The 24,849-nt window shown below is 41.6% G+C and overlaps 1 protein-coding gene across 1 annotated transcript in view; it reads right to left on the bottom strand.

Annotated features, from left to right (window-relative positions):
• Positions 1-24,849, bottom strand: part of LOC126469950 (cullin-1-like) — a 233,915-nt gene that overhangs the window by 194,069 nt on the left and 14,997 nt on the right. The window contains exons 3-4 of the mRNA XM_050097360.1: positions 16,233-16,380; positions 11,964-12,073 (exon numbers count right to left, since the gene is read on the bottom strand). Of these exons, the coding sequence (XP_049953317.1) occupies positions 11,964-12,073; positions 16,233-16,380 (258 nt within the window). The remainder of the gene's footprint in view (positions 1-11,963; positions 12,074-16,232; positions 16,381-24,849) is intronic.

Raw genomic sequence — 24,849 nt, 5'->3', positions numbered from 1 at the left:
ACCATTGATATGTTGGAGAAAATATATGTTTAATTCCAGAGGTACGTATAAAACATCATTTGAAATTGTGCTAAATGCATTTTCTGAAAATTATTTTGAGCAGTTAGTTCATGAGCCCACACACATAGTGAACAGTTGTGAAAACACACTTGACCTCTTACCAAAAAATAATCCTGACTTAATAACAAGCATCAAAATGGATACAGGGATTAGTGAACACAGGGTTGTGATAGAGAGGTTGAATATTGTAACCCCCAAATCCTCCAAAAATAAAAGAAAAGTATACGTATTCAAAAAAGCAGATTAAAAATTCACTTGATGCCTTCCTGAGAGACAATCTCCACTCCTTCCAAATTAACAATATATGTGTAGACCAAATGTGGCTTGAATTCAAAGAGATAGTATCAGCAGCAATTGAAAGATACATACCAAATAAATTAATAAACGATGGAGCTGATCCTCTTCGGTACACAAAAAGTGTCAGAACACTGTTGCAGAAACAGCGAAACAAACATGCCAAATTTAAACAGACGCAAAAACCCAAGATCGGTGATCTTTTACAGAAGCTCAAAATTTAGCATGGACTTCAATGCGAGATGATTATAAGTTTCCACAATCAAACTTTGCCTCAAAACCTGGCAGAAAATCTAAAGAGATTCCGGTCGTATGTGAAGTATGTTAGCGGCAAGAAACAACTAGTGCCTTCTCTGCACAGTAGCAATGGAGATACTATTGAAGACAGCACTGCCAAAGCAGAGTTAGTAAACACAGCCTTCCAAAATGCCTTCACAAAAGAAGACAAAGTAAGTATTCCAGATTTCAAATCAAGAACAGCTCCCAACATGAGTAACATAGAACTAAATGTCCTTGGAGATGTGAGGTAACTGAAGTCACTTAATAAAAGGAAGTCTTCTGGGTCCAGACTGTACACCAATTAGGTTCCTTTGAGAGTATGCTGATGCATTAGCTCCATATGTAACAATCATATACAACTGTTTGCTTGACAGAAGATCCATACCCAAAGACTGATAAGCTACGCAGGTTACACCAATATTCAAGAAAGGTAGTAGGAATAATCCACTAAATTACAGGCCCACATCATTAACGTTGATATGCAGCAGGATTCTCGAACATCAGTTGACCCTAAATAATGAGAGTCTGTGTGTGTGTGTGTGTGTGTGTTGGAGGTTTACGGGCGCTAAACAGCGTGGTCATCAGCGCCCAAACGCATAAAAACAGGAACACGTGTAGTGAAGGGACTAAGACGAACAGCGAACAAGGAGAACGGCTAAAAGACACAGACCTGACACAGTTCGAAATCCTCACATACAGAGGCAAAACAAGAGAAGGAAAACACTAAAAAGGAAAGGAAACACAAGGAAAAGAGAACAGAAACCGAAGGGAAACAAGGAGGGAATCGTGACTGGCTGACCTCTTACCTAAAACCTGGGTGAGCCAGTCACCCAACAGCACATTAAAACCTTCTCTTTAAAATCCGAGGCAACAAATTGGACAGGACACAAAACCATAAGACCTTAACGACAGCCATTGCATCATCTTGTAAAATAGAGGGCAAATCCGGTGGCAAAGAAACCACTGCCCTCTGGACAGAGAATAAAAGACAGTCAAGTAAAATGTGGCGGACAGCGATCTGGACGCCACAAGAACTGCAGATTGGGGGGTCCTCCTGCCGGAGTAAAAAACCATGCGTTAAGGGACTGTGCCCAATGCGGAGGCGAGTGAGGAGAACCTCATCCCGCCTGCATGACTGGTAGGACGTACGCCACGGCTGCGTAGTGGCCTTGACCAGACTCAGCTTATTTTCACCGACCGCCAGCCACTCCTCTTCCCACTGACGCATAACGCGAAAACGCAGGAGGGAGGTAACAGCATGGAGGGGGACGGCACTTTCAGCAACGTGAGGGAGGGAACATGCATCTTTGGCAGCCACATCCGCCAGTTCGTTTCCCCTAATCCCCACGTGCCCCGGCACCCAGCAGAAGGAAACCTCCTTCCCCTGCCGTTGCAGGTGGAGGAGGGCATCATGGATGTTCTGAACGACCGTATCCGTTGGGTACAAGTGTTGCATGGTCTGAAGGGCACTCAGGGAGTCAGAACAGATGAGGAACTTAAGACTGGGAACACATCTTATCTGCTCCAATGCCCGCAAGATCGCAAACAATTCGGCATCAAAGATGGTAAACGCTGCAGGAAGCCATAACTTGACGACTCGATCAGGGAAAACAACAGCACAACCAACAGAGTCCCCCTGTTTAGAGCCATCCGTAAATACTGGTACATGGTCGGGATGCTGGTTTAAAATATCATAAAATAAGGAGGTATAAACAAACGCAGGAGTGCAGCTCCTCCAGTACTCTGACAAGTCTAAAAGGACGCTGGGCCTCTGGAGCAACCAGGGAGGCAGGCGAGTAAAACCTTGTCGTTGGGGGGTCACACGCTCCACACCAAGGGACTCAAGCAAATGCTTGGCATGAATCCCAAATGGTCTCATTGCCCTGGGATGACTGGAAAAGAGACGTTCCATAGGTGGTCGAGCAATGGTAGGGTACGCAGGGGAGGTAGGACAGGCAAGGAATTGACACACCCGTCGCACCATGAGGAGTTTCCGCCGGATGGCGAGCGGTGGTTCCCCGGCCTCAGCACACAGGCTGGGGAAGGGACTGGTACGGAAGGCACCAGTGGCCAGCCTGATACCCTCATGGTGTACTGCATCAAGAATCTTCAGATACGAAGGCCTCGCTGACCCATACACGGTGCAACCATAGTCAAGACGTGATCGGACGAAAGCCCTATAAAACTGCAGCAGACGCGCCCGATCTGCTCCCCAGGACCGATGGCTCAGACACTTCAAAATATTCAGTGCCTTCAGGGCCCGCACCTTGAGGTCTTTAAGGTGAGGCAACCATGACAACTTGGAATCAAAAGTGAGGCCCAGGAACTGCACAGTGTCGCTAAAAGGAAGAATGGTGTCCCTCAGACGCAATTCAGGGGAGGTAAAAAGACGTCGAGAACGATTAAAATGAACACACACACATTTGTCTGCAGAAAAGGTAAAACCTGTCTTCGCAGTCCATGCCTCTAATCGCTGTATCGTAAGCTGCAACTGCCGACTAGCAGTGACAAGACTGGAGGAAGAACAGAAAACAGCAAAATCGTCCACAAACAAGGAGCATTGGGCAGGATTCCGGATAGTGGATGTGATACTGTTAATGGCGACTGCAAAGAGGGTGACACTTAAAACGCTTCCCTGAGGAACACCATTCTCCTGCACATACAAATCAGATAGCACATTACCAACCCTATAACGAAAGAGGCGGTGGGAAAGAAAGGACCGAATGAAGATGGGGAGACGGCCACAAAGGCCCCACTCAAGGAGTTGATTGAGGATATGCCGGCGCCAAGTAGTGTCATACGCCTTATGAATGTCAAAGAAGACACCAAGACAATGCTGGTTACGTAGGAAGGCCTGCTGGATGGCCGCCTCAAGCAGGGTCAAGTTGTCAATAGTTGGACGACATCTCCAAAAGCCACATTGAGAGTGGCTAAGGAGCTGCCTGGTCTCGAGCAGCCATACCAGGCGACGGTTGACCATGCGTTCCAACGTCTTCCCGACACAGCTCGTCAAAGCAATACTTCGATAACTGCTGGGATGCATTCGGTCCTTCCCCGGTTTGAGGAGAGGAATCAAAATCGCCTCCCTCCACGAGTCAGGGTATGTGCCGGAGAACCATATCATATTAAAACAATTCAGGAGAACTTCCTTGGATGGCAGCAACAAGTGCTGCAGCATGCTGTACCGGATTTGATCATGACCAGGCGCAGTATCATGAGCCACAGACAGCGCCGAATCCAGTTCCCACATTGTGAAGGGGCAGTTGTAGGGTTCAGAATTTGGAGACCGGAAGTCCAAGTGACCCCTCTCAATGGCAGTTCGATAGCGGCAGAAATCTGGATCACAGTTAATAGTGGCGGTAGATTCTGGTGTCTGTGGGGTGATGGGAGGAAGAGGAGACGTCGACCGCGCAATCTTAGCACTGGCCGAACGGACGACCGTGGTGCTGAAGGTCAGATCGCATGTCTGGGTTGCCACCTCCCTGGTAGTCCGAGGAGAGGCGAGGACAGTACTGTATTTCCCCGCTGGGAGCAGCGTGGGCTTCCTACTAGCCAATAGCTTGCGAGCTGCCGAGGTGGACACTTTCTCTTTGACCCGAATTTCTTGGATACAGCGTTCTTCCTTATAGACAGGACAGTCGCGGGAGGATGTGGCATGGTCACCCTGACAGTTCACACAACGAGGAGACGGAGGTGGACAGTCACCCTCATGGGCATCCCTGCCACAAGTGACACATTTAGCCGCATTGGAACAAGACTGTCGAGTGTGATTGAAACGCTGACACTGGTAGCAGCGCGTAGGTGTCGGGACATAGGGGCGAACAGAAATAACCTCGTAGCCCGCCTTGATGCGCGATGGCAGCTTAACACTATCGGAGGTCAAGAAAAGTGTCCAGGTCGGTACAAGGTCATTGTTGACCTTTTTCATGACCCTATGGACAGCCGTCATGCCCTGCTCAGCGAGGAAAGATTGAATCTCCTCGTCAGTCAATCCGTCAAGGGAGCTAGTATAGACTACACCACGAGACGAATTCAAAGTTCGGTGAGCCTCCACCCGGACAGGGAACGTGTACAGGAGTGTAGCCCGAAGCAGTTTTTGTGCCTGAAAGGCACTCTCAGTTTCTAGTAATAAGGTACCGTTACGCAACCTGGTACAAGATTTGACAGATCCGGCTATGGCATCTACGCCCTTCTGGATAACGAAAGGGTTGACAGAGGAAAAATCCTTTCCGTCCTCAGATCGAGAAACGACGAGGAACTGTGGGGCAGGCGGTAGTACTTTTGTCACTGGTGGCTGGTCATGTTTCCGTTTTTGGGCAGAAGTCGAGAGAGATGGAGTGAAATCCATTGCGGAGGAATCCCCCATGATTGCCAGCGTCTCCGATGACGCGCTCCTTCCTTGTGGGGACCCTCTCAGAGGGCACTCCCGCCTTAGGTGAATATTTACACCTCAGGTCACACCTCCCGAGAAACAGACGGAGGGACCAATCGGCATGGTCAGAAGGTATCAGCTCAGGCAATCACCCCTCCCTGGGCCTGGCCTTTACCAGGGGGTACGTGCGTGCCTTACATGTCTACCCAGGGCGGGGAATTACGCGTTACCCCGTCACCGGCTACGCGTGCGAACGCGTGGGTCGGCCTTCAGGCACGCACAGGGAGGAAGGAAGAAGAGGAAAAAGAAGAGAGAGAAAGAGAGAGAGGACAGACTGTCTCAAACGCTGAGGCGGAGACCAGAGAAGGCAGGGAGAAGAAGGCAATGAGAAGGCAAGGAGAAGAAGGCAATGAGAAGGCAATGAGAAGGCAAGGAGAAGAAGGCAATGAGAAGGCAAGGAGAAGAAGACAAGGGAAAGAGTAAGGAAGACAGTGAGGTGGAGAAGAGCAAAGAAAGGAACCAACCAAAGGAAGGAAGAAACGAGAAGTGAAAAAGCAAAATGACCGCAAATAGAGGTCGTGGAACCATCCGTCTCCGGACCCAGGCGCTAACGACCCCCTTAAGGGGGTGGGACTCCTTTTAGTCGCCTCTTATGACAGGCAGGAATACCTCGGGCCTATTCTAATCCCCAGACCCGCAGGGGGGACATAATGCCATGGTCACCTGGTCACACAGTGCACAGCGTGAAATGGTGGATGGTGTGTGAGCACAGCTGGGCAAGGGACCTACTGAGTGTACACTTCCAATCTCGATGCAGCCATGAGCTGCTTTGAGGAATTTTTTTTTCTGGAAGATTTTTCTATTACTGATGGGTTAGAAATTGAAGTGAATATCTTTGACATTCCATCAGACTGATAAATTTAGCAGACAGCCAAAATTTGGTTTAAAAATAATTGGGGAATGTGGGGACTAACTTGGGCCTGTGTGTACCTTTCACAACATCTACCTCCAGACCACGAGCTGATACAGCTCTGTTAACAGCTTGAGGAGAATAACATACTTTCTCCAGACAATTCCACATCCTACAGAGTGTTACCAGATCACAAATATAGCGTGACAGAGTTCTGAGGGGCAGCTGGGTTTACTGGCCACCTTAAGTGAACTACTCAGACTTAGTCTCTGCAGTAGCTGGCCAGCAGCCAGGTTTTATGTCCAAAACTGTATATTATCTTTCAAATAATAATAACGAAAATAGTAAAAGTAATGGCATGGCATATACATCAAACATCCACTGAAAATATATCTGTATTGCTCCTGAAATCATCTCAATATTTTAAATGTGGGAAATACACATATTGTACATTCCACCTGAATTTTCCATTGTTTGAAATACACAAATCATGTATTCTATAAGGCAATTCAGGAAGAACCTGCTATATTCAGAAAAAAGACAGCACTGACACTGAGGGTAGCACTGACATTTACACATGAAGTGTTTTAACATTGTTACCAAGATATTCTGTTCATGGCATAAGATATAAGCTGAGAGAAATAAGATACTGGAAACCCCTAGGTGGAATACAAACAGTGGCAGAAGTTAAGGTAACCACTCAACATATAATTATGCATGGCTACATGGTCTCAGTATTGAGCAATGTAGCCTTTTGTTTATCCAAAAGCTTAAGAGTCCAATTTTCTTACATATCTGTCTACTGTTCAGTGCTATATGGTTAGTGCTGACCTTTACTCTTCCTACTGTCAATATGCACAAAGACATAACTAGGTAGAAAGTACTGCTTAGATGATCCTGCCAGCTTTATCACAAAAATATATACATGATCTCGTAATATAAGGGGTCATCAAAAGGCAATGTGGTGTATAACCACCGACATGTAGGCAACAGATTAGTGTGGCATTCATGTCTTCCAAGACACTCTAGCACCCACTCTATAGTTTTAATCTCTTCCCATGTGATTATCAGGCCTTCAGTGCCTTAAAGAAGGCCTTGAAAAGTCGAATATTCCTGTCAGACAAGAATGTGCAGCAGGTAATAATGGATTTATTCGTGCGGCAGGACACAGTGTTTTACCAAATGGGTACCTTCAACTGTTGCTTTGGTGGGATGCCTCAATGCTCATGGCAATTTTGCCTGATTGGCACACTAATTCTTGACTGTACGACCTTCAAACAGAAACTTTTTGATCATCCCTTATACAATTTATAAAATTCTACAGCCCAAATTAATGAACACCTGTAGTGTCAGAAAACACAATATCTGTGCAGAGATTATTGGGGTACACTCACTCCCACTTCACACTCTCCACCTCCCCATGTGATAAACCTCTCTCACCTGTAAACTAAAATCCAAATTTGGTATGATTACATGGCTCAAAATGCTAGAAAGTAATAAATCCCATTTTTTCCATACATTATGTAATATGATTTAAATGCTGGATGAAGCTTTGAATGTAATGGAATACAGAGCTCTCTAACATATTGTGCGTATACTGTCAGATCAATCATACCTGGACACTTACTAGCAGATATTAATATGAGGTGTGCCCCCATTCTTCCTCAGTAGTCAAAACCAGAGAAGGTAGTAATGTTGGACACTGGGGGCTAGAGCAAAGTTGATGTTCTAAGCCATCCCAAAGGTGTTCCACTAGGTCAGGTTGGGACTCTGGGCAGGTCAGTCCATTCCAGAAATGTTATTGTCCACAGACCATTGTCTCAAAGATGCTGCTTTATAACAGGGTGCATTTTCACGCTGATACGATCAATCATCGTCTCCAAACTGTTCCTGTACTACATACAATGCTGTAAAATGTGTTATCTTTCTGCATTTAGTGTTTTTTTAAGTTTGTTAAGGAGACCACACCTTAACCACAAAAGCACCCCCATATTGCAACATCGCTTCCTCCATACTTCACTGTTGACACAGTTTGCACAACACATGATGGCACATAATTTCCAAGAATTCACCAAACCCATTCCCTTCCATCTGATCACCACAGGGTACAGCACAGTTTGTAACTCGAAATTACTCATTTCCAGACATCCACTGTCCAGTGGCATTACTCTTTACAGTACCTCAAGCATTTCTTACTGTCTACTACAGAAATGTATGGCTTATGTGGAGCTGCTTGACCACTGTATTCCATTATCTTGAATTCCCTACAAAGTCAGTGAGTTAGCTGGATTGCCAGTAGCAATTTGCAACTCCATGAGTGATCCCTTATGTTGATTTCATCCAATTTTTTATCACCACTGTCCACAATGCTTGACACTGTCTGTGTGTCAGTGCATGAGGTCTGAATAATTGTGGTTTAGCTGTGTTTGTTCCTTTGCATGTACACTTCACAAATATATCACACACAGTCATCTTGGGCAGCTATAGAAGGGTTGAGATGTTAGTGATGGATATGCTACTCAGGTGACATCAAATAAATAATCTACATTCAATGTCATTTAGCTCTCTCGACTGACACTCTGCTGTGATTGCTTCTTACATTGTATTCTCCTCTTCCTTTTGTACTGGAGGATCTCTCTCTTGTGACATCTGGTGGCCACTTCTCCATCTACATCTATATCTACATCTGCATGATTACTCTGCAATTCACATTTAAGCGCTTGGCAGAGGGTTCATCGAACCACAATCATACTATCTCTCTACCATTCCACTCCCAAACACCTAAACCTTTCTGTTCGAGCTCTGATTTCTCTTATTTTATTTTGATGATCATTCCTACCTATGTAGGCTGGGCTCAACAAAATATTTTTGCATTCAGAAGAGAAAGTTGGTGACTGAAATTTCGTAAATAGATCTCGCAGCTAATACAAAACGAGCTGCCCTTTTTTGTACCCTTTTGATGTCCTCCATCAATTCCACCCAGTAAGGATCCCACACCGCACAGCAATATTCTAACAGAGGACGAACGAGTGTAGTGTAAGCTGTCTCTTTAGTAGACTTGTTGCATCTTCTAAGTGTCCTGCCAATGAAATGCAACCTTTGGCTTGCCTTCCCCACAATATTATCTATGTGGTCTTTCCAACTGAAGTTGTTCATAATTTTAACACCCAGGTACTTAGTTGAATTGACAGCCTTGAGAATTGTACTATTTATCGAGTAATCAAATTCCAACAGATTTCTTTTGGAACTCATGTGGACCACCTCACACTTTTTGTTATTTAGCATCAACTGCCACCTGCCACACCATATATTTTCTAAATCACTTTGCAACTGATACTGGTCTTCGGATGACCTTACTAGATGGTAAATTATAGCATCATCTGCGAACAACCTAAGAGAACTGCTCAGATTGTCACCCATGTCATTTATATAGATCAGGAACAGCAGAGGTCCCAGGATGCTTCCCTGGGGAACACCTGATATTTCAGTTTTACTCGATGATTTGCTGTCTATTACTACGAACTGCGACCTTCCTGACAGGAAATCTTGAATCCAGTCACACAACTGAGACAATACCCCATAGGCCCACAGCTTGATTAGAAGTCGGTTGTGAGGAACGGTGTCAAAAGCTTTCCAGAAATCTAGAAATACGGAATCAACCTGAGATCCCCTGTCGATAGCAGCAATTACTTCGTGCGAATAAAGAGCTATCTGTGTTGCACAAGAACGATGTTTTTTGAAACCATGCTGATTAAGTATCAATAGATCGTTCCCTTCGAGGTGATTCATAATGTTTGAATAGAGTATATGCTCCAAAACCCTACTGCAAACCGATGTCAATGATATAGGTCTGTAGTTCGATGGATTACTCCTACTACCCTTCTTAAACACTGGTGCGACCTGCGCAATTTTCCAATCTGTAGGTACAGATCTATCGGTGAGCGAGCGGTTGTATATCATTGCTAAGTAGGGAGCTATTGTATCAGCGTAATCTGAAAGGAAGCTAATCGGTATACACTCTGGACCTGAAGACTTGCCCGTATCAAGTGATTTGAGTTGCTTCACAACCCCTAAGGTTATGTAGGGTTCCCAATACTTTTGATCAGATCACTTACATAATACCATGTTGCTAACCTTCAATATTTAAACTGCTGCTTCAGTTTGTAATAATAGTCAGATGTTACTTTGAGCTTTACTTGAAAATGCTGCAGTGTCACACAATATCCATCTTGCAACTACAGCCAAATACATGTGATGCTGCTGCTAGCAATATGCTGAACTACTGACTCACAAGCAAGCATTTATTGGCAGTGTCTGATTGAATATCACTACTGTTGCCATTGCTGTGTTATTCAGTCTGATGACTGGTTTGAAGCAGCTCTCCACACTGGTCTATCCTGTGCAAGCCTCTTCATCTCTGTACAACTAATGCAACCTTCAGCCATTTAAACGGGCGTACTGTATTTGAGCCTTGGTCTTCCTCAACAATTTTTATGCTTCACACTTCCACAATCAAATCCATGGTTTGTTGATGCCTCAGGATATGTCATATCAACCAATCCCTTGTTTTAGTCAACTCACCACTGCTGAAACATGATATTACAACTTATGAAACTGTAAGGTCAAAGGTCACCAGCCTCACTTTGATTCGTGAGACAGGGGTAATGGGCATTACTCCAACAATATCCTGCAGCAACCTAACAGCACTCAAAAAGGTTCATGATCTGACCAGGGGAATATAAACCACAGCACTCTAATCAACACATCATTTCCACGAGGCTTCTTAATACTTTTCAGAATTCTTCACCAAGAGAAAACAGGATGACAGTTCAGAGTCAACAGATCAAAAGGCACAAAATATTTTAAGTTTGTGTGTGAATAAATGCAGTTTTTTGCCTCAATTAAAACAAGCAAAGTTTGTTTCACCAGTCTCCACCTTCTTCTTATAGCTAATCTCTCCACAATGAAATATGAGGCCTGTACCAGCCCAAAATGTGCATGGGCGAAGCCAACACCTACCTACAAAATCAGAAACTGATCATTATTCCAAAGCAATGCACTTTAAAACCATTGTAAGTTTTTTTTTTCTTTTTAAGAAAAACTTAATCATTGTGGTATTCTAACGTCTAATTTCTGAAACCAGCAACACAGAAACAGTACCTATGTCCTCGAGGACTCTTACCTTGCCTCCTAATCAAGAATGCTGCAGTGTATATCTAAGATTTCATGAGCTCCAGTCAGCTCCAGAAATTTGTAAACATTCAAGACTTTCAGCCAACAGTGGCAGTTGTAAAATGGTTGGCATTTTTCACTGGTCACCTCTTTTCTCTCACTAACAGCTCTTCTTTGGAAAGTATTTCCTCTTATTAGAACTCCACTTCATAATATTACTTCCAACTTTATAATATTGAAAAAATACCCAGCACAGACTACAATATTTGGATTGCATTTTGAGTCTCCACTACAGCTCACATTAGGCAAGTAATGGAAAATCATTTCAAGGTCATGGTCAAAGTGATGGTCTCTAACCCACAGAGATGATGAAAATTTTATCAGCTTCCAGCCTTCACATTATGAACAACAATTCTCACATTCCTCAGGCACAGTTGTATATCAGGCCACATTCAAAAAGACATAATTCCTCCTCCAAAAAATCTGCAGCAGACAACTCCTCCTCCAAACACTTCACTTTTCACACTTTGAAATAACGTGTTACAACATTTTTAAAAAATTCAGCTGAATGCTCAGAAATCAGTGTTTTTCCCTACAATTTCTGGTACATTTTACAAGATACTGTGTTAATTACACATAAATAGAATACCCTGGTAACTATTAAGAATAGTAACAGCATTCACAATAAAAGGACCACATTTTCTTAGTCTCTTCAGTACTGAAACTCTTGTTGTTTTGAATTATTCTTGGATCTTCATGCACAACCGTAACTTTTTCATTCTTAGTATATGGTTATTACTAGCAGTGGCAACATATGTCCTGCTTATTTCATGGACATTTTCAACATTATGTAAAGGTATCTAAAATGATGCTTACCTGTTAAGGTAAGCGCAGATTCCGTTCAGAACTTTGGAACTGAACTGGAAGTCTTCCCATTGCTTTGTGTAGTACACTAGGAGATTTTCATCCATAAGTTCAGCTCCCTCCTGCAAAACCAATTGACAACCAAATTTCACAAACATATTACAAAATAGTAGCCAAATGATGTATGAAACAAGTTAGTATTTCACATTGATACCTTACTACACAAATTTTCACCCAAGAGGTTTCCCACAAATAACATGAATCAACTTCGTTTTTTCAGTTGGCTTATATGTCACATAAAAAACTAAGCTTTTATGTGCAAAGAACTAAAATCACTCATAATGTTGTCTGGTTACTCAGATACAAATAAAAAATGATACCTTTACACTGAGCAGAGCTGCCCACTTTGTACTTGAATTTTCTAACAGCCCACTTGTTCCATAATAATGGTGATTTATAAAGTAGTCAAATAACTTTGCTTTATAAAATTTATCAAGCAGAGTCCATAAGTTGACGCATATGATAATTACATGCCAAATATTTAACGTCAAAAATTTTTTGAAAGCCTAATGAAAATGTGCTTAAAAGCCTTAGGCATTACACCCAGCATAAATTCTGGAATACCCTCTAGGGGACTGTAGGGATCAGGTTGACCACCACTGACTACATCATAAGTTGTAGAGGCAGGACTGGAAGGAAGGAAGGAAGGAAGGAAGGAAGGAAGGAAGATTAGGGCTTAACATCCAGTCAACATTGGGGCCATTACATTTGGAGCACAAGCTTCAACTAGGCAAGGTTATTGGCCATATCCTTTTTAAAGAAATCATCCCAGAATTTGCATTAATCAATTTTTGAGAACCACAGTCTAATAAAGATGGTCAGATGAACTCTACTATTCTCAAACGCAAGTCAAGTGCCTTAACCACTACGCCACCTTGCTCAGCTATCAGAGAATGTCTAAGTTTGACTGCATTGATTCACACCCCCACCCCCACCCCCAAATAAGACTTGTCACATGATAATGCCTTTTCTGCTGTGCAACACAAAGAAAATCTGACCTCCAAGACTGACTGACATTTTGAAGACTAATAATACAGAATGCTTCTGGAATGACTTTACAATGTGAGGACTGCAGGCAAATGTATGCCTTGCAGACCAACTGAGATGTCATTTCAAAGAAACATACATCTTGACTCAGTCAATTTATATTGGTGTAGCCAATTTGAATCCTTTAGTGCAGGGGTCTCCAAACTACAGTCCACGGGCCGAAACCGGCCCGCGAGGGCCGGCAAACTGGCCCGCATTAGCTGGCCGGACATCCCCGGTATCTGGCCTGCCAAATATTTGAGGTGGTACCTATACTGCCAACAATTGAGTTTCGAGGCCTATCATGACCAATACATCGCGACATTGTCGGAGCTCTATCTTTACAAAGCGGAAGGTCATGGTTAAACTTGTGGCTATCCAAATAATACACATTGGTTTGTTGCTTCACTCCACCATGAAATTTTGACATCCCCACTGCTCTTTAAAAATTCTACATTCACTGTCAACCTTTTGTTTCTTTTCCATATTTGTACAGAACTTCGCAAAAGATTGTAACCTGAAAATAAATTTGTGCTATTTAATACTAATAAAACTAGGGATTAGTCTGCCTAAACAATCTGCAATGAATTTATTTCTATGGTACTTTAATTACTAAATTAAATACTCACAATTACACTGTAGTTCCACTAAAAAATACAGTGAAGAAATACTCAAGTCGTGCTATACGTATTTTGATTTTCAGATTTTCCTTGTCTCTTCGAATTCAAGCTTTGAATTGTCCCACACTTCGTTGTCTCAACTACTAGTACAGCGCATAAAACACTAAAAAACTTGCGAGACACTCACAAAATAGACACAATCACGCAACAGAACTATCAAATATATGCTCTGGCTCTGCTACTTGCTACAAGACTACATAACTAAACTTATTGTTGTGCCGCTTGAAATAACAATGCGTTGACATACACTACCTCTGTTACGTCTTGCAGTAATATTGTTGCTAACAATGATTTTGAGATTTAGTTAACTTTGCAGGATGCTTTCGTGAAGAATGTGCAGTGACATACTTTTTTGTTGGTGAAATTCGTCAGAATAAAATACGCCAGAATTTCAGTCAGGTACGTCCACTAACCAAAATTATGTAATTAAATAAAAATTGTAGTTCGTTTCAGTGCTAGGTATTCCCACAACCTTAGATTTTTGCGATTTCATCTTTCCTTTAGCCTTACATTATGGTGATCATGGAGTGCTCGGGTGCTTTAATTGCACTAGGTAGATCTTGACCCTTATGACTTTGTGGAGGAGTCAACGGGGCCCGCGGACTAAAAAGTTTGGAGACCCCTGCTTTAGTGGAAGAAATGTTAATCACCAAAATTTAACTGATAAAGAGATAACGGTGTCCAGTTCCAGATCATTAGTTTGTGTACCAATGTCCTGGGTTAAAACACCAAACCTCTGCAAACCTTTATAAAGAGAGGGTACATCACATCTTTGTGGGTATCATTTTAGCTACCTCTTTCCCATCCTTGAGAGCAGTAAGTTATATGCCATCACTGGGGTAATTCCATAAATACAAACAAAAAATTATGCTCTACAGACAAACATTCACTGCATTCTACTGTAACTGAACCAGACACGTAGAATGTTCAAGCTATTACATACAATTATGTCTAATTAGACATCTGGACCAATTTATGTACTATAGAAGATAAGTAATGAAAGGAGGCACTTTCTAACCCAATTTTAGCAAATACAGAGTGTGACATTTCTGTAGTAAGGTTGAAGTCTAGCTGACAAATTTGTTTCTTGTAGAATGTCTATTGCATAACAAGTAGCAATTACAAAAACGCAAAATCATTTGTAGCTGAAGAGTACATGTGTTTTGTTGTCAAATTAAACAAATAACTGCTTAAAAAGTGTAAAAAACAATGTACCCTACATCTGAGCATTTAACTTAGAAAATAAATGCTGTATAGTGTCTCCACTTGATAAGCATTTGTTCTACGAATAGAATAAATTAATACCATCATAAAATGGCAACAAAAGGAAAAGCACTTCAAAGATATCACTCGCACAAAATATCATTAATGTCCATCAGCACTGAAGGCCATACCAGGTGGCAACTCAAACTTGGATCCTAATTAACACACTTTGAAATATTAAGTATTTCAAAATTTGAGGTTTATGAAAATCAACAAAATTATATGCTACATTAAAAAACACACAATTCCCTGAGATTTTATGGAATTCCTGAAATTCCCTAATTTTTCCAGGTAAGATCTAATTCCCTGAGAATTCCAGAAGAATTGCCACCATGCATCGATACACATGTATGTTACATTAGCTGTTTCAGTTAGTTTAACATATTTCTGTTATTCATTCCACACACACACACACACACACACACACACACACACACAGAGGAGAGAGAGAGAGAGAGAGAGAGAGAGAGAGAGAGAGAGAGAGAGATGACATCTGTTTCAAGTAATTGATTGGTTAGCGGTTAACTTTTAGTTCAGCCTTTTCAATATGATGAAAGATGAAGCACATTCAGCGACTACCCTGAACACACTTTTAGATCACAACCATTTCACTTCATGTTAATCACCAGTCTAACAGTGGATTTATGGATGATTATATAAGTGAAATGTACAGGGTCAGCTGTGCATTGAAAGATTTATAACAGAAAAATATTATTAACTTGGAGGTTTTCCAGCAGCAACTTTCTAATTTCTGGCTAGGAAGTAGCTTTTGTAACGACTGAGGCACACACATGGATAAGCAGACTTTCTTCCAATAGTGGACATCATCTACAGTTAAGGCTCTTAATTCTCATTTGGGTATGTGTTATGTAGCATTTAAAACAAATTGCTTGGAAATATTTTTCAATTGGAGAATCTCTGGTTTAAGCTGCAGAATAACATTAAACTGGGTAGACAGAAAATACAATTCATGTGCTACATGTTAGGCAGCTATAAGGCTGGGAATAGTGCACAAAAAGAAAAGGCATTTACACAGTTCCACTTTTAACAGCATACATGAGGTCATAATGATTATTCACTGAGACATATGTTAATTATCAGTTCCATGCTGTACTCCCCTGACATTTCCTTTCTCCTATCTCTCTTTTCTTCCCTCCCTCCCTCATTCAAACCATGCCATGCCTCACAGAATCTCAGTTAATCACTAACTCAAATAAAACTTAATAACAATTTACAAAAAACACTGTCTTACCACCACCATATCTATAAGATAGACCCTGAGAAAAGTTGTCAGTCTCTCATACAGTTTCAAAACGTTTAGCGGAACAATACAGCTCTTTGGATAGTTTGTTACTTCATCAATTTTTGGATAAACACTTGTACAGTAGTTATAAACATGACTGGAAGAGTGTTAAGAAAAATTTGATGTATAACTACCATAAATACTCACTCCTATATATTTATTCACACCACATAAAAATTTTTTTTGTATCACAAAATCAACACAAAATATTGAACAGCAATTATTTCAAGAGGTATGTAAGTTCATAACAACCATTTCATTAACCCTGAAACACAGTCATGTCTACCTTGCAAACCCATAGAGAAAAAATTTAATGGCAGCAAACCCAGAAATCTAAGTTACCAGTATTCTGCTCAAATGACTTCTAGTTATGCTGGTTGCCTCTTTAATAGGACTGCCTCAATTATTTCTTGAAATACATTTTTCATTGTGCTTACAGAAAAAAAATGTGTAGCCACAAATGCTTTAGACACAGTGCTTGTTCACAATTTCAGAGAATGGCACCATAAAATTACATACTAACATTAAGTTTTTTTTCTACATAAATAACACATTCATATTATAAAGGCTAATGCCATATTGACATAACCACTCTCTTCTGTCTATGACCATTCATTTCAATTACATGTAATTGTCACATTGTATCCTCTTCCTGGTGTCTTCCGAATTCTTCCTAGACTTCAGAATAAGATTTTCACTCTGCAGCAGAGTGTGCCCAGATATGAAACTTCCTGGCAGATTAAAACTGTGTGGTGGACCGAGACTCGAACTCGGGACCTTTGCCTTTCTTTCAGGAGTCGTAGTTCTGCAAGGTTTGTAGGAGAGCTTCTGTAAAGTTTGAAAGGTAGGTGATGAGGTACTGGCAGAAGGAAAGCTGTGAGGATGGGGCGTGAGTCATGCTTGGGTAGCTCAGATGGTAGAGCACTTGCCCGCGAAAGGCAGAGGTCCCAAGTTCGAGTCTCAATCTGACACACAGTTTTAACTTCCTAGACTGTCCTATTCATTTTCTTTCCCATCATTCCTTCAAGAATGTTAATGATGAAAGTGCTACATGTGATGATATGTCCAATAAATTCAATTTTCCTCTTTTCCATTTTCTTTCATAATCTCCTCTCTTCATTCACTTTCCTTACAACTTCAAGGTTGCTTTTTCTGTCAATTAAGCTTGTTCGTGTCATTTTCCACCATATACACATATCAGTAGCTTCAAGTCTATTTCTTTCCAATTTACCCGGAGTCCAACTTTCAGTTTCATGGAGTGGTGTAATCAGTAACTTTGGCCACCACTTTTGAGCTCATTTAAGCATCAGCCACCAGAAACAGTTGTAAAAAGGACATGGACAGCACTATTCATGACAGTTCAAAGCAACATCGATGTTGTCTCTGAAGTTTATGAAGAAAAACCTGAAACATAAAAAACCGAGATGTATAAATTTGTGTCTTTTGATCTTGTTATGTTAGACATAGCTTTGCGTCAGGTAATGATCGTTTTTGGATTTGACAATTTTAAAACTTTCAGCTTTACAGTTCAGGTCATTGTCAACTTTATTTCATCCAGCACTTCCTTCTCCATTGTACAAGGGTACATTAACACAGGTTCTCTTCAGTTTTCTTCATACTTGTATGGGATTTGAAGTTCAGTGCAGACATCAATTTTCTAAAGCAGTACGAAGGAATTTTTTTATATCTGTTGCCCTGGTTAGGGATATCTGTACCAATATTTCAATTTATTATGAATATTTCAATTTTTCAAGTCATTAGTATAATCATTACAAATGAACTGACTGGTTTGTTTTAATTGAGCAAAGACTGTAATCAGTGCCAACTCTTAGCTCATTCTTTGTCCAAATGGACTGCTTCCTAAATTAGGAGGTGCAAATATTTTTCAAAGATAGATCTTGCTCGCATGTATCTTCATCTTGATGAGGTGACCATACAAATTGTCATCAACACAACCTTCAGGCTTTATCAGTACAGCAGGCTGTCATTCAGAGTGGCTAATACACATACAATTATCAGTTTTCTATTGCTTCCTGAAACAGCTCACTCACATTATACTATAATGCATAAACCACATCAATGACAATTTTCCTTGGGGTAAGCCAAGAGCTACCGAATAACAAGCTTGAACACACAATATGAATCGTTATGCAAAATACATTCTCAAGGCTACAAATTTCATGTATCCATTGAACAGACTTAATCATTAAGACACCCTTATCACTGGTCTCACAATTGTACGAATTGTTTGGTTTATCGTAACTAAAGTTTCTTTCATTTCAGCCCTTAGCAAATTATGATCAGAACAAACAGTTATAGGAGCAGTTATCTCAATATGACACTGGTTGTATGTTAGCACAAACGAATCCAGATAATACCAAGCAACCTGATGGACATAGAACAAAAAATTTTAATCAAGCACAAAATAATTATTTACAATTCAAAACAAATTTTACCAATTCTTTACATAATTAAAAAATTTCTTGTCTACTTTTACAGTATAACATTCCATTTTGCAGCAGGGCATACACCATTAGCAGCCATTTTCTGGGCCATAAAACAATCTTTCCAAAATGACATCAGCATGTGTAATGTTGGGCACTTGGTGTGAAATATATTCTAAAGCTATGTCCATCTCACTAATATCATTTCATTCCTCTTGCCTCCCTATGAGCCTGAGCACAGCATCTGACAACTAAGAAATCATTTGTTTTCAGCTATACAATTATCTCCAAACTCCTCATTTACTCCATACACTATACTGCTAGTGTATTTTACCAAAGGTTGTCTAGGGGCAACTAAAATCTACAATACACCAAGAATCTTGTTGGACATCTCTTGTTGGATATCATTTCTACTGGCATGGACTAACTGAACAGGTTTAAAAAATCAATTTGCTTGCTTTGTATAGAAGCTCCAGCTGATCAATTGTTCAATTGTGCACAGATTGTATACATCGTTTAGTTTAGTAGCATTCTTATGAGAAATATAGAAGTGAATAGCAGCTCTTATTTATCCATGTTTAGTCGTGCTTTTTACTTCTGTGTAAGAATTTGTATAATTTTCAATTGTTTGTGTACAGTGAGTTAACTTTGTTGTGTAGTTTTTCACTGCTGTAGAAGCTAGTCTCTCTCTGTTTACTTGATTACTGAGACCTTTGTGGTTGGCTTCTTTCGCAATTAGTTCTTGATTGATGAGTCTTATGTAGTAGTAAATGGATAGAGACTGTGTTTGTTGTTTGCAGACACAAGGAGATGATGTTCTCATTCTACTGTAAACCCCTGGCAACCCTGATGTTACTGATCTTCCAATGCTCACTGTTTGAATAGTTTGCCTTCACATGAGGGTGCATGACATGCCGTGATGCGTTTGCACATGTCTGGGCTGAATGTGAATATGGGCAGTGGCTGCATAGCTGCCCCCTGCCTCAGCAGCAGGTACAAGATGCTACCCAGTGTTGGTACCATATCTGAACCACCACAGGATGCCTCGTCTTTTGAGTCAGAGGCAATTTTCTTACTACACCAGGGCAATCATGAAGGGTGAGTCTGTTGGTCATTGGGAGCTCCAACATTAGTCAATTAATAGAGCCTTACAGGGAAATAGCAGACAGTTCAGAAAAGAATGCCAGTATGCACTCTGTATGTTTACCGGGAGGTCTCATTCCAGAGGTGGTGATGGTTCTGCCAAAGGCTACTGAACACACTTGATGCAACCAGCTGTGGTTAGTGGTTCATGTTACCACAAATGATGCCTTCTGCTTGGGTCCTGAGGCTATCCTCAGATCCCTTTGGCAGCTGGCTGAATTAGTGAAGGCAGCTAGCATTGCACGGTGGCTGTAGGCTAAGCATATCCAGAGCAAATCACAGTCTCTGGCTTGGAGCAGAGTGCAAGGTCTAAATCAGAAGCTCAGACAATGCTATAATGATATCAGATGCAAATTTCTTGAACTCCACTACACAGTGGGGAACTGTAGAGATACTTATGAGGTTTAAAACCGGTTATGCAAAAGAGCTTGGTCACCTTCTACCAGTAATTTACTGCAGGTCACTGGAACAATGAAGGGTGACTGGAAAAAAGTGCAAGTAATTCTCATTTCCACTGAAGGCTGTCACGTGCATTTATTTATAGGCCTCTAACATTGATGTGAACCTGTAATGCATTATGATGTTCTTGGAGAATGAAAATCTCCTGTATAAAGAAATCAACATGGATTCTACAAACAGGTCTTGTAAAACTCAGCTCACTCTGTTTGTGAGATATTAAGCACCATAGACAAAGGCACTCAGTTTGATACCATGGTCCTTGAGTTCTGGAAGGCATTTGATTGTCTATATATGAAGGTAGTATCTGCTCCCAAAAGAACAGATACCATTTATGACTGTGCAGCTTCTCTAGAATGAAATGATAATTAAATTGGTACCCTAGCTGCAAATAGGTGTTGACATACATCATTGGGGACATGTTGAAAATGTGTGCCCCGACCGGGACTCTAACCTGGGATCTCCTGCTTACATGGCAGATGTTCTACCCATCTGAGTCACCGAGGGCACAGAGGCGCCCACAGGGACTTATCCCTTGCTTGCTCCCCATATGACCCACATCCCCAACATATCCATAACCACTACATTCATACTGCCATGAGTAATGAGTGTGCTGGGCAAATATCTATTAGGCGCACTACGAATGTAGTGGTGTGGACATGTTGGGAATGTGGGTACCATGGGAAGCGTGCAAGGAATAAGTCCCAGCAGGAGCGCTATCCTCTGTGCCCTCGGTGGCTCAGATGGGTAGAGCGTCTGCCATGTAAGCAGCAGATCCTGGGTTTGAGTCCTGGTTGAGGCACACATTTTCAACATGTCCCCAATGATGTATGTCAATGCCTGTTTGCAGCTAGGGTGCCAATTTAATTATCATAGCATTTGATTGTGTTTCACCATCATATAGTGAACCAAATATCAGTTTACTGAGTATTGGAGCAGATTTGTGATTGACTACAAGCCTTTTTTGGGATTATCTCAAGGGAGTGTTATAGGACCACTACTATTTACAATTTATATAGCCTGTCAACAAAACTGAAGCACCTGGAAAACTGTCAGATGTTAACATAACTTTGAACACACACACACACACACACACACACACACACACACACCTTCAGCAAGTACGTAAATAATTTGAGTTTTAATTCTCTGTGACATGTAGAGTAGCCACAATACTGCATTCATGTTGTTCATGTTTAGTGTTGTTACCATGCCTGGCAGGGTATATAAGGAGTGTGGAGAACATCAGACAATGAGTGATCACCGAAGGATAGAGATGCCGCATACCCACGTGAGACAGCACTACTGACACCTGACGGAGTTTGGATGCGGCCTCATTGCAGGTTTTCATTGGCCTGCTGATCCACTCGTGCAATATGCAAATTTGTAGGGCATTCATATGTGACAGCGGCCCGATGTTGAATTGAATGGGGATGTTAGAGCAGGCATATTCATCACCAAGGTTCCAGTCGACCATGTCTGACCACCACAAGAGAGGATTTCCATTTTGTGCACCAAGCACTCAGTGAGCCTGTCACAGCTGCACCTGCCATATAGAAACAAGTAATGGACTCCCTGCAACATTCTGTCATCCTGTACCATTGGTCAGAGACTAGCTGCAGCTGAACTAGGGAATTACTGTCCTATGTGTGGGCTGTCATTTCAAAACACAAACACCTGCATGCAGACTGGTGCTGTAGCCAGGAATCATGGACTGCTGATGAATGGCATCATGGTATGTGCAACGATTAATTCTGGTTATGCAGTACCCTAGATGAACATCAACGGTGACTGTTGTGGTGGCTTGGGGAGAGGTCCCATTTTTCCACTGTTTCCGACAGGCCCAACAGTTTAACTCCTGACAATCAAGTGAGGAGCTATCTTGTGTGTCTTCAGGTCACAGCTGGTAGGGATTGAGGGAACTCTGGAGGCACACTGACACACCACAGACATCATGCTTCCTCATGTGTTATCTATCATGGGACAGTACCGTGGTGCCATTCTTCAACAATACTTGTTCACACATGGCATGTGTCTCCATGAAATGTCTGCATGATTTTGAGGTACTCCCATGGCCAGCAACATCTCCAGATCTGCCACCCTCAGATGTCAACTCTGTCCCAGTGCCAAAATCCAGTAAATAAAGGATCAGTTACAACTGTTGTGGACTAGCTTGACTCAGAAGAGGATATGATCCCTTTATGACATCCTTCCCAACTGAAACAATACGTGCATCCATAACAGAGGAGGTGCAATATCATATTGATAATTGGGCTCATATTGCCAAGTTCTTTGTAATTTAGACTACCTTGTAATCACTGAAATAACTTCACATGCCCTCTCAAACTGTGAAATTTCGTTTAGCTTTCTCCTCCCCTTCTGGGTGCTTCACACTTTTTGTCAGGCAGTGTGTATTAATTATCTAGTGGATAACATTGGTGGTCCCATAGCTATTCTTCGACAGTGGTGTTGTTTGTAAGAAGGCTGCAAAACCAGAATACTATAGCAAAATGCAGGAAAACCTGAAGAGGATCTGTGATTGGTGCAGCTGGCCTTGACTGTAAATTAACGTAAGTTAGTGCACATAAATAAGTGAGGAGATTTACAACTGTTCAATTACAGTATTGGTGACAAATCACTGGAAACAGTAATTAGTGTAAAATGCCTAGAAGCAACCATCTGGAGCACCCTGAATTGAAATGATTACTTAAAACAACTCGCCAGAAAAGCAGGTGTCAGACTGAGTATGATCATAAGAATCCTAATGACACGTAATTCATCAACAAAAGAACTGGCTTACAAAACATTAGCTCGACTGATTCTCTAATACTGTTCATCAGCCTGGGACCCTTACCAAATAGGTTTAATAGAAAAGAGAGAGAGAGAGAGAGAGAGAGAGAGAGAGAGAGAGAGAGAAGGTCCGATGAATAGTGGTGTATTTAGCTATGGGATCGTTTAACTCTGCGGGAGGGTGTTATGGAGATGATCAATAAACTTCAGTGGTGGATGTTACAACAAAGGTGTTGTGTATCATGGAGAGGTTTACTGTTGAATTTTCAAGGAGTCAGGCAACATATTACTTTAGCCCACATATGTCTCAAAATAATCATGATGAGAAAATTAGAGAAATTGTCATATGGAGCTTTACCAACAACCATTTTTCCTATGCACAATTTGTGAACTGAGCAGGAAAGGAGGAAAAAGATAGTGGTACTAGAAGTACCCTCCATCACTCCCCATAAGGTTCTTTGCAGAGTATACGTGTGGATGCAAGAAATATTCATAGTATGTGTTTCCTTCAACCTCTGGCTGACACCATTTAGTCACTGGGGAGTGAACACAAATTTATTTTGCTAGTACATTCTGCAAGCCCATGATGAGGTTGATAATAGTTACATCATCATCATCTTGGACAGTTTCCAGCCACTGGCTGGGTCTGTCGGGAACACAAGCCTCTCCATCGTGTTCTGTCTTTCCACCATTCCCCCTCTTCCACCTTCGTCCAGTTCTCTTCTCGTCACACATTCCTTCACTCCCTTCACCCATCTATCTCTTGGTCTTCCTCTGGGCCTCTTCCCCTCCAGTTGCAGATCAAACATCCTCTTTGGAATTCTTCCCTCATCCATTCTCTTCATGTGTCCATACCACTGCAGTCTTGATTTTTCTATCCTGTCCTGTACTGGGTTCCTCCTTTAGTCTTTCCCTCACATACACATTTCGCAATCTGTCTTGTCTTGTTACACTCGACCTGCTCCTCTGGAACTTCATTTCACTAGCCTGTATTCTACTTTTGTCGCTTTTGTGCATTACCCATGTCTCACTTCCGTATGCCAATATGGGGACAAAGTAGGTTCGGTATATAATTCCCTTGGATTTCTGTGGCACCTCCTTGCTCCAAATAAGCCCCCTAATGCATTTGTAGAACTGCCCTACTTTTCTGCACCTTTCATTTATTTCCATTGCGTTTCCCCCCTTACTTTCAATCATGCTTCCCAGGTACTTGAAGTTCTCTACCACTTGTAGTTTTTCCCCTCCACAAGTTATATCCACATTTGGCCTATTCTTCTTCCTTGTTGTGACAATTATTTCACTTTTCTTTGCAGAGAAATGCATTCCATATTGTGCTGCCGTTGCCTCCCATACATCTAACTGCTCTTGCACCTCCTTCTCGCAATTAACCCATAACATCAGGTCATCGGCAAAAAGCACTGCTTTCATTTTATGATCTCCAATTGCATCTGATACTTGCTGTAGGATTTCATCCATAACAATAATAAACAATAAAGGTGAAAGTGCACTTCCCTGTCGCAGCCCATTTTCCAGCTTGAACCATGCAGTACGTTCCCTCCCCACTTTCACACAACTCTCACTTCCCTCATACATTTTTCTGACTTTTCGTGTTATCTCTTCATCTATCCCTTTTGCGTTCAGCACATCCCAGAGCTTGTCCCTACAGATACTGTCATATGCCTTCTCAATATCTAAAAAGGCCATGATTAAGTCCTTCCCGTACTCATAGTGCC

The sequence above is a fragment of the Schistocerca serialis genome, chromosome 3, assembly GCF_023864345.2.
Source record: "Schistocerca serialis cubense isolate TAMUIC-IGC-003099 chromosome 3, iqSchSeri2.2, whole genome shotgun sequence".
NCBI lineage: Eukaryota > Metazoa > Arthropoda > Insecta > Orthoptera > Acrididae > Schistocerca > Schistocerca serialis.
Note: the sequence above shows the minus strand (reverse complement) of the source record. Positions and strands in the feature narration are given on the sequence as shown.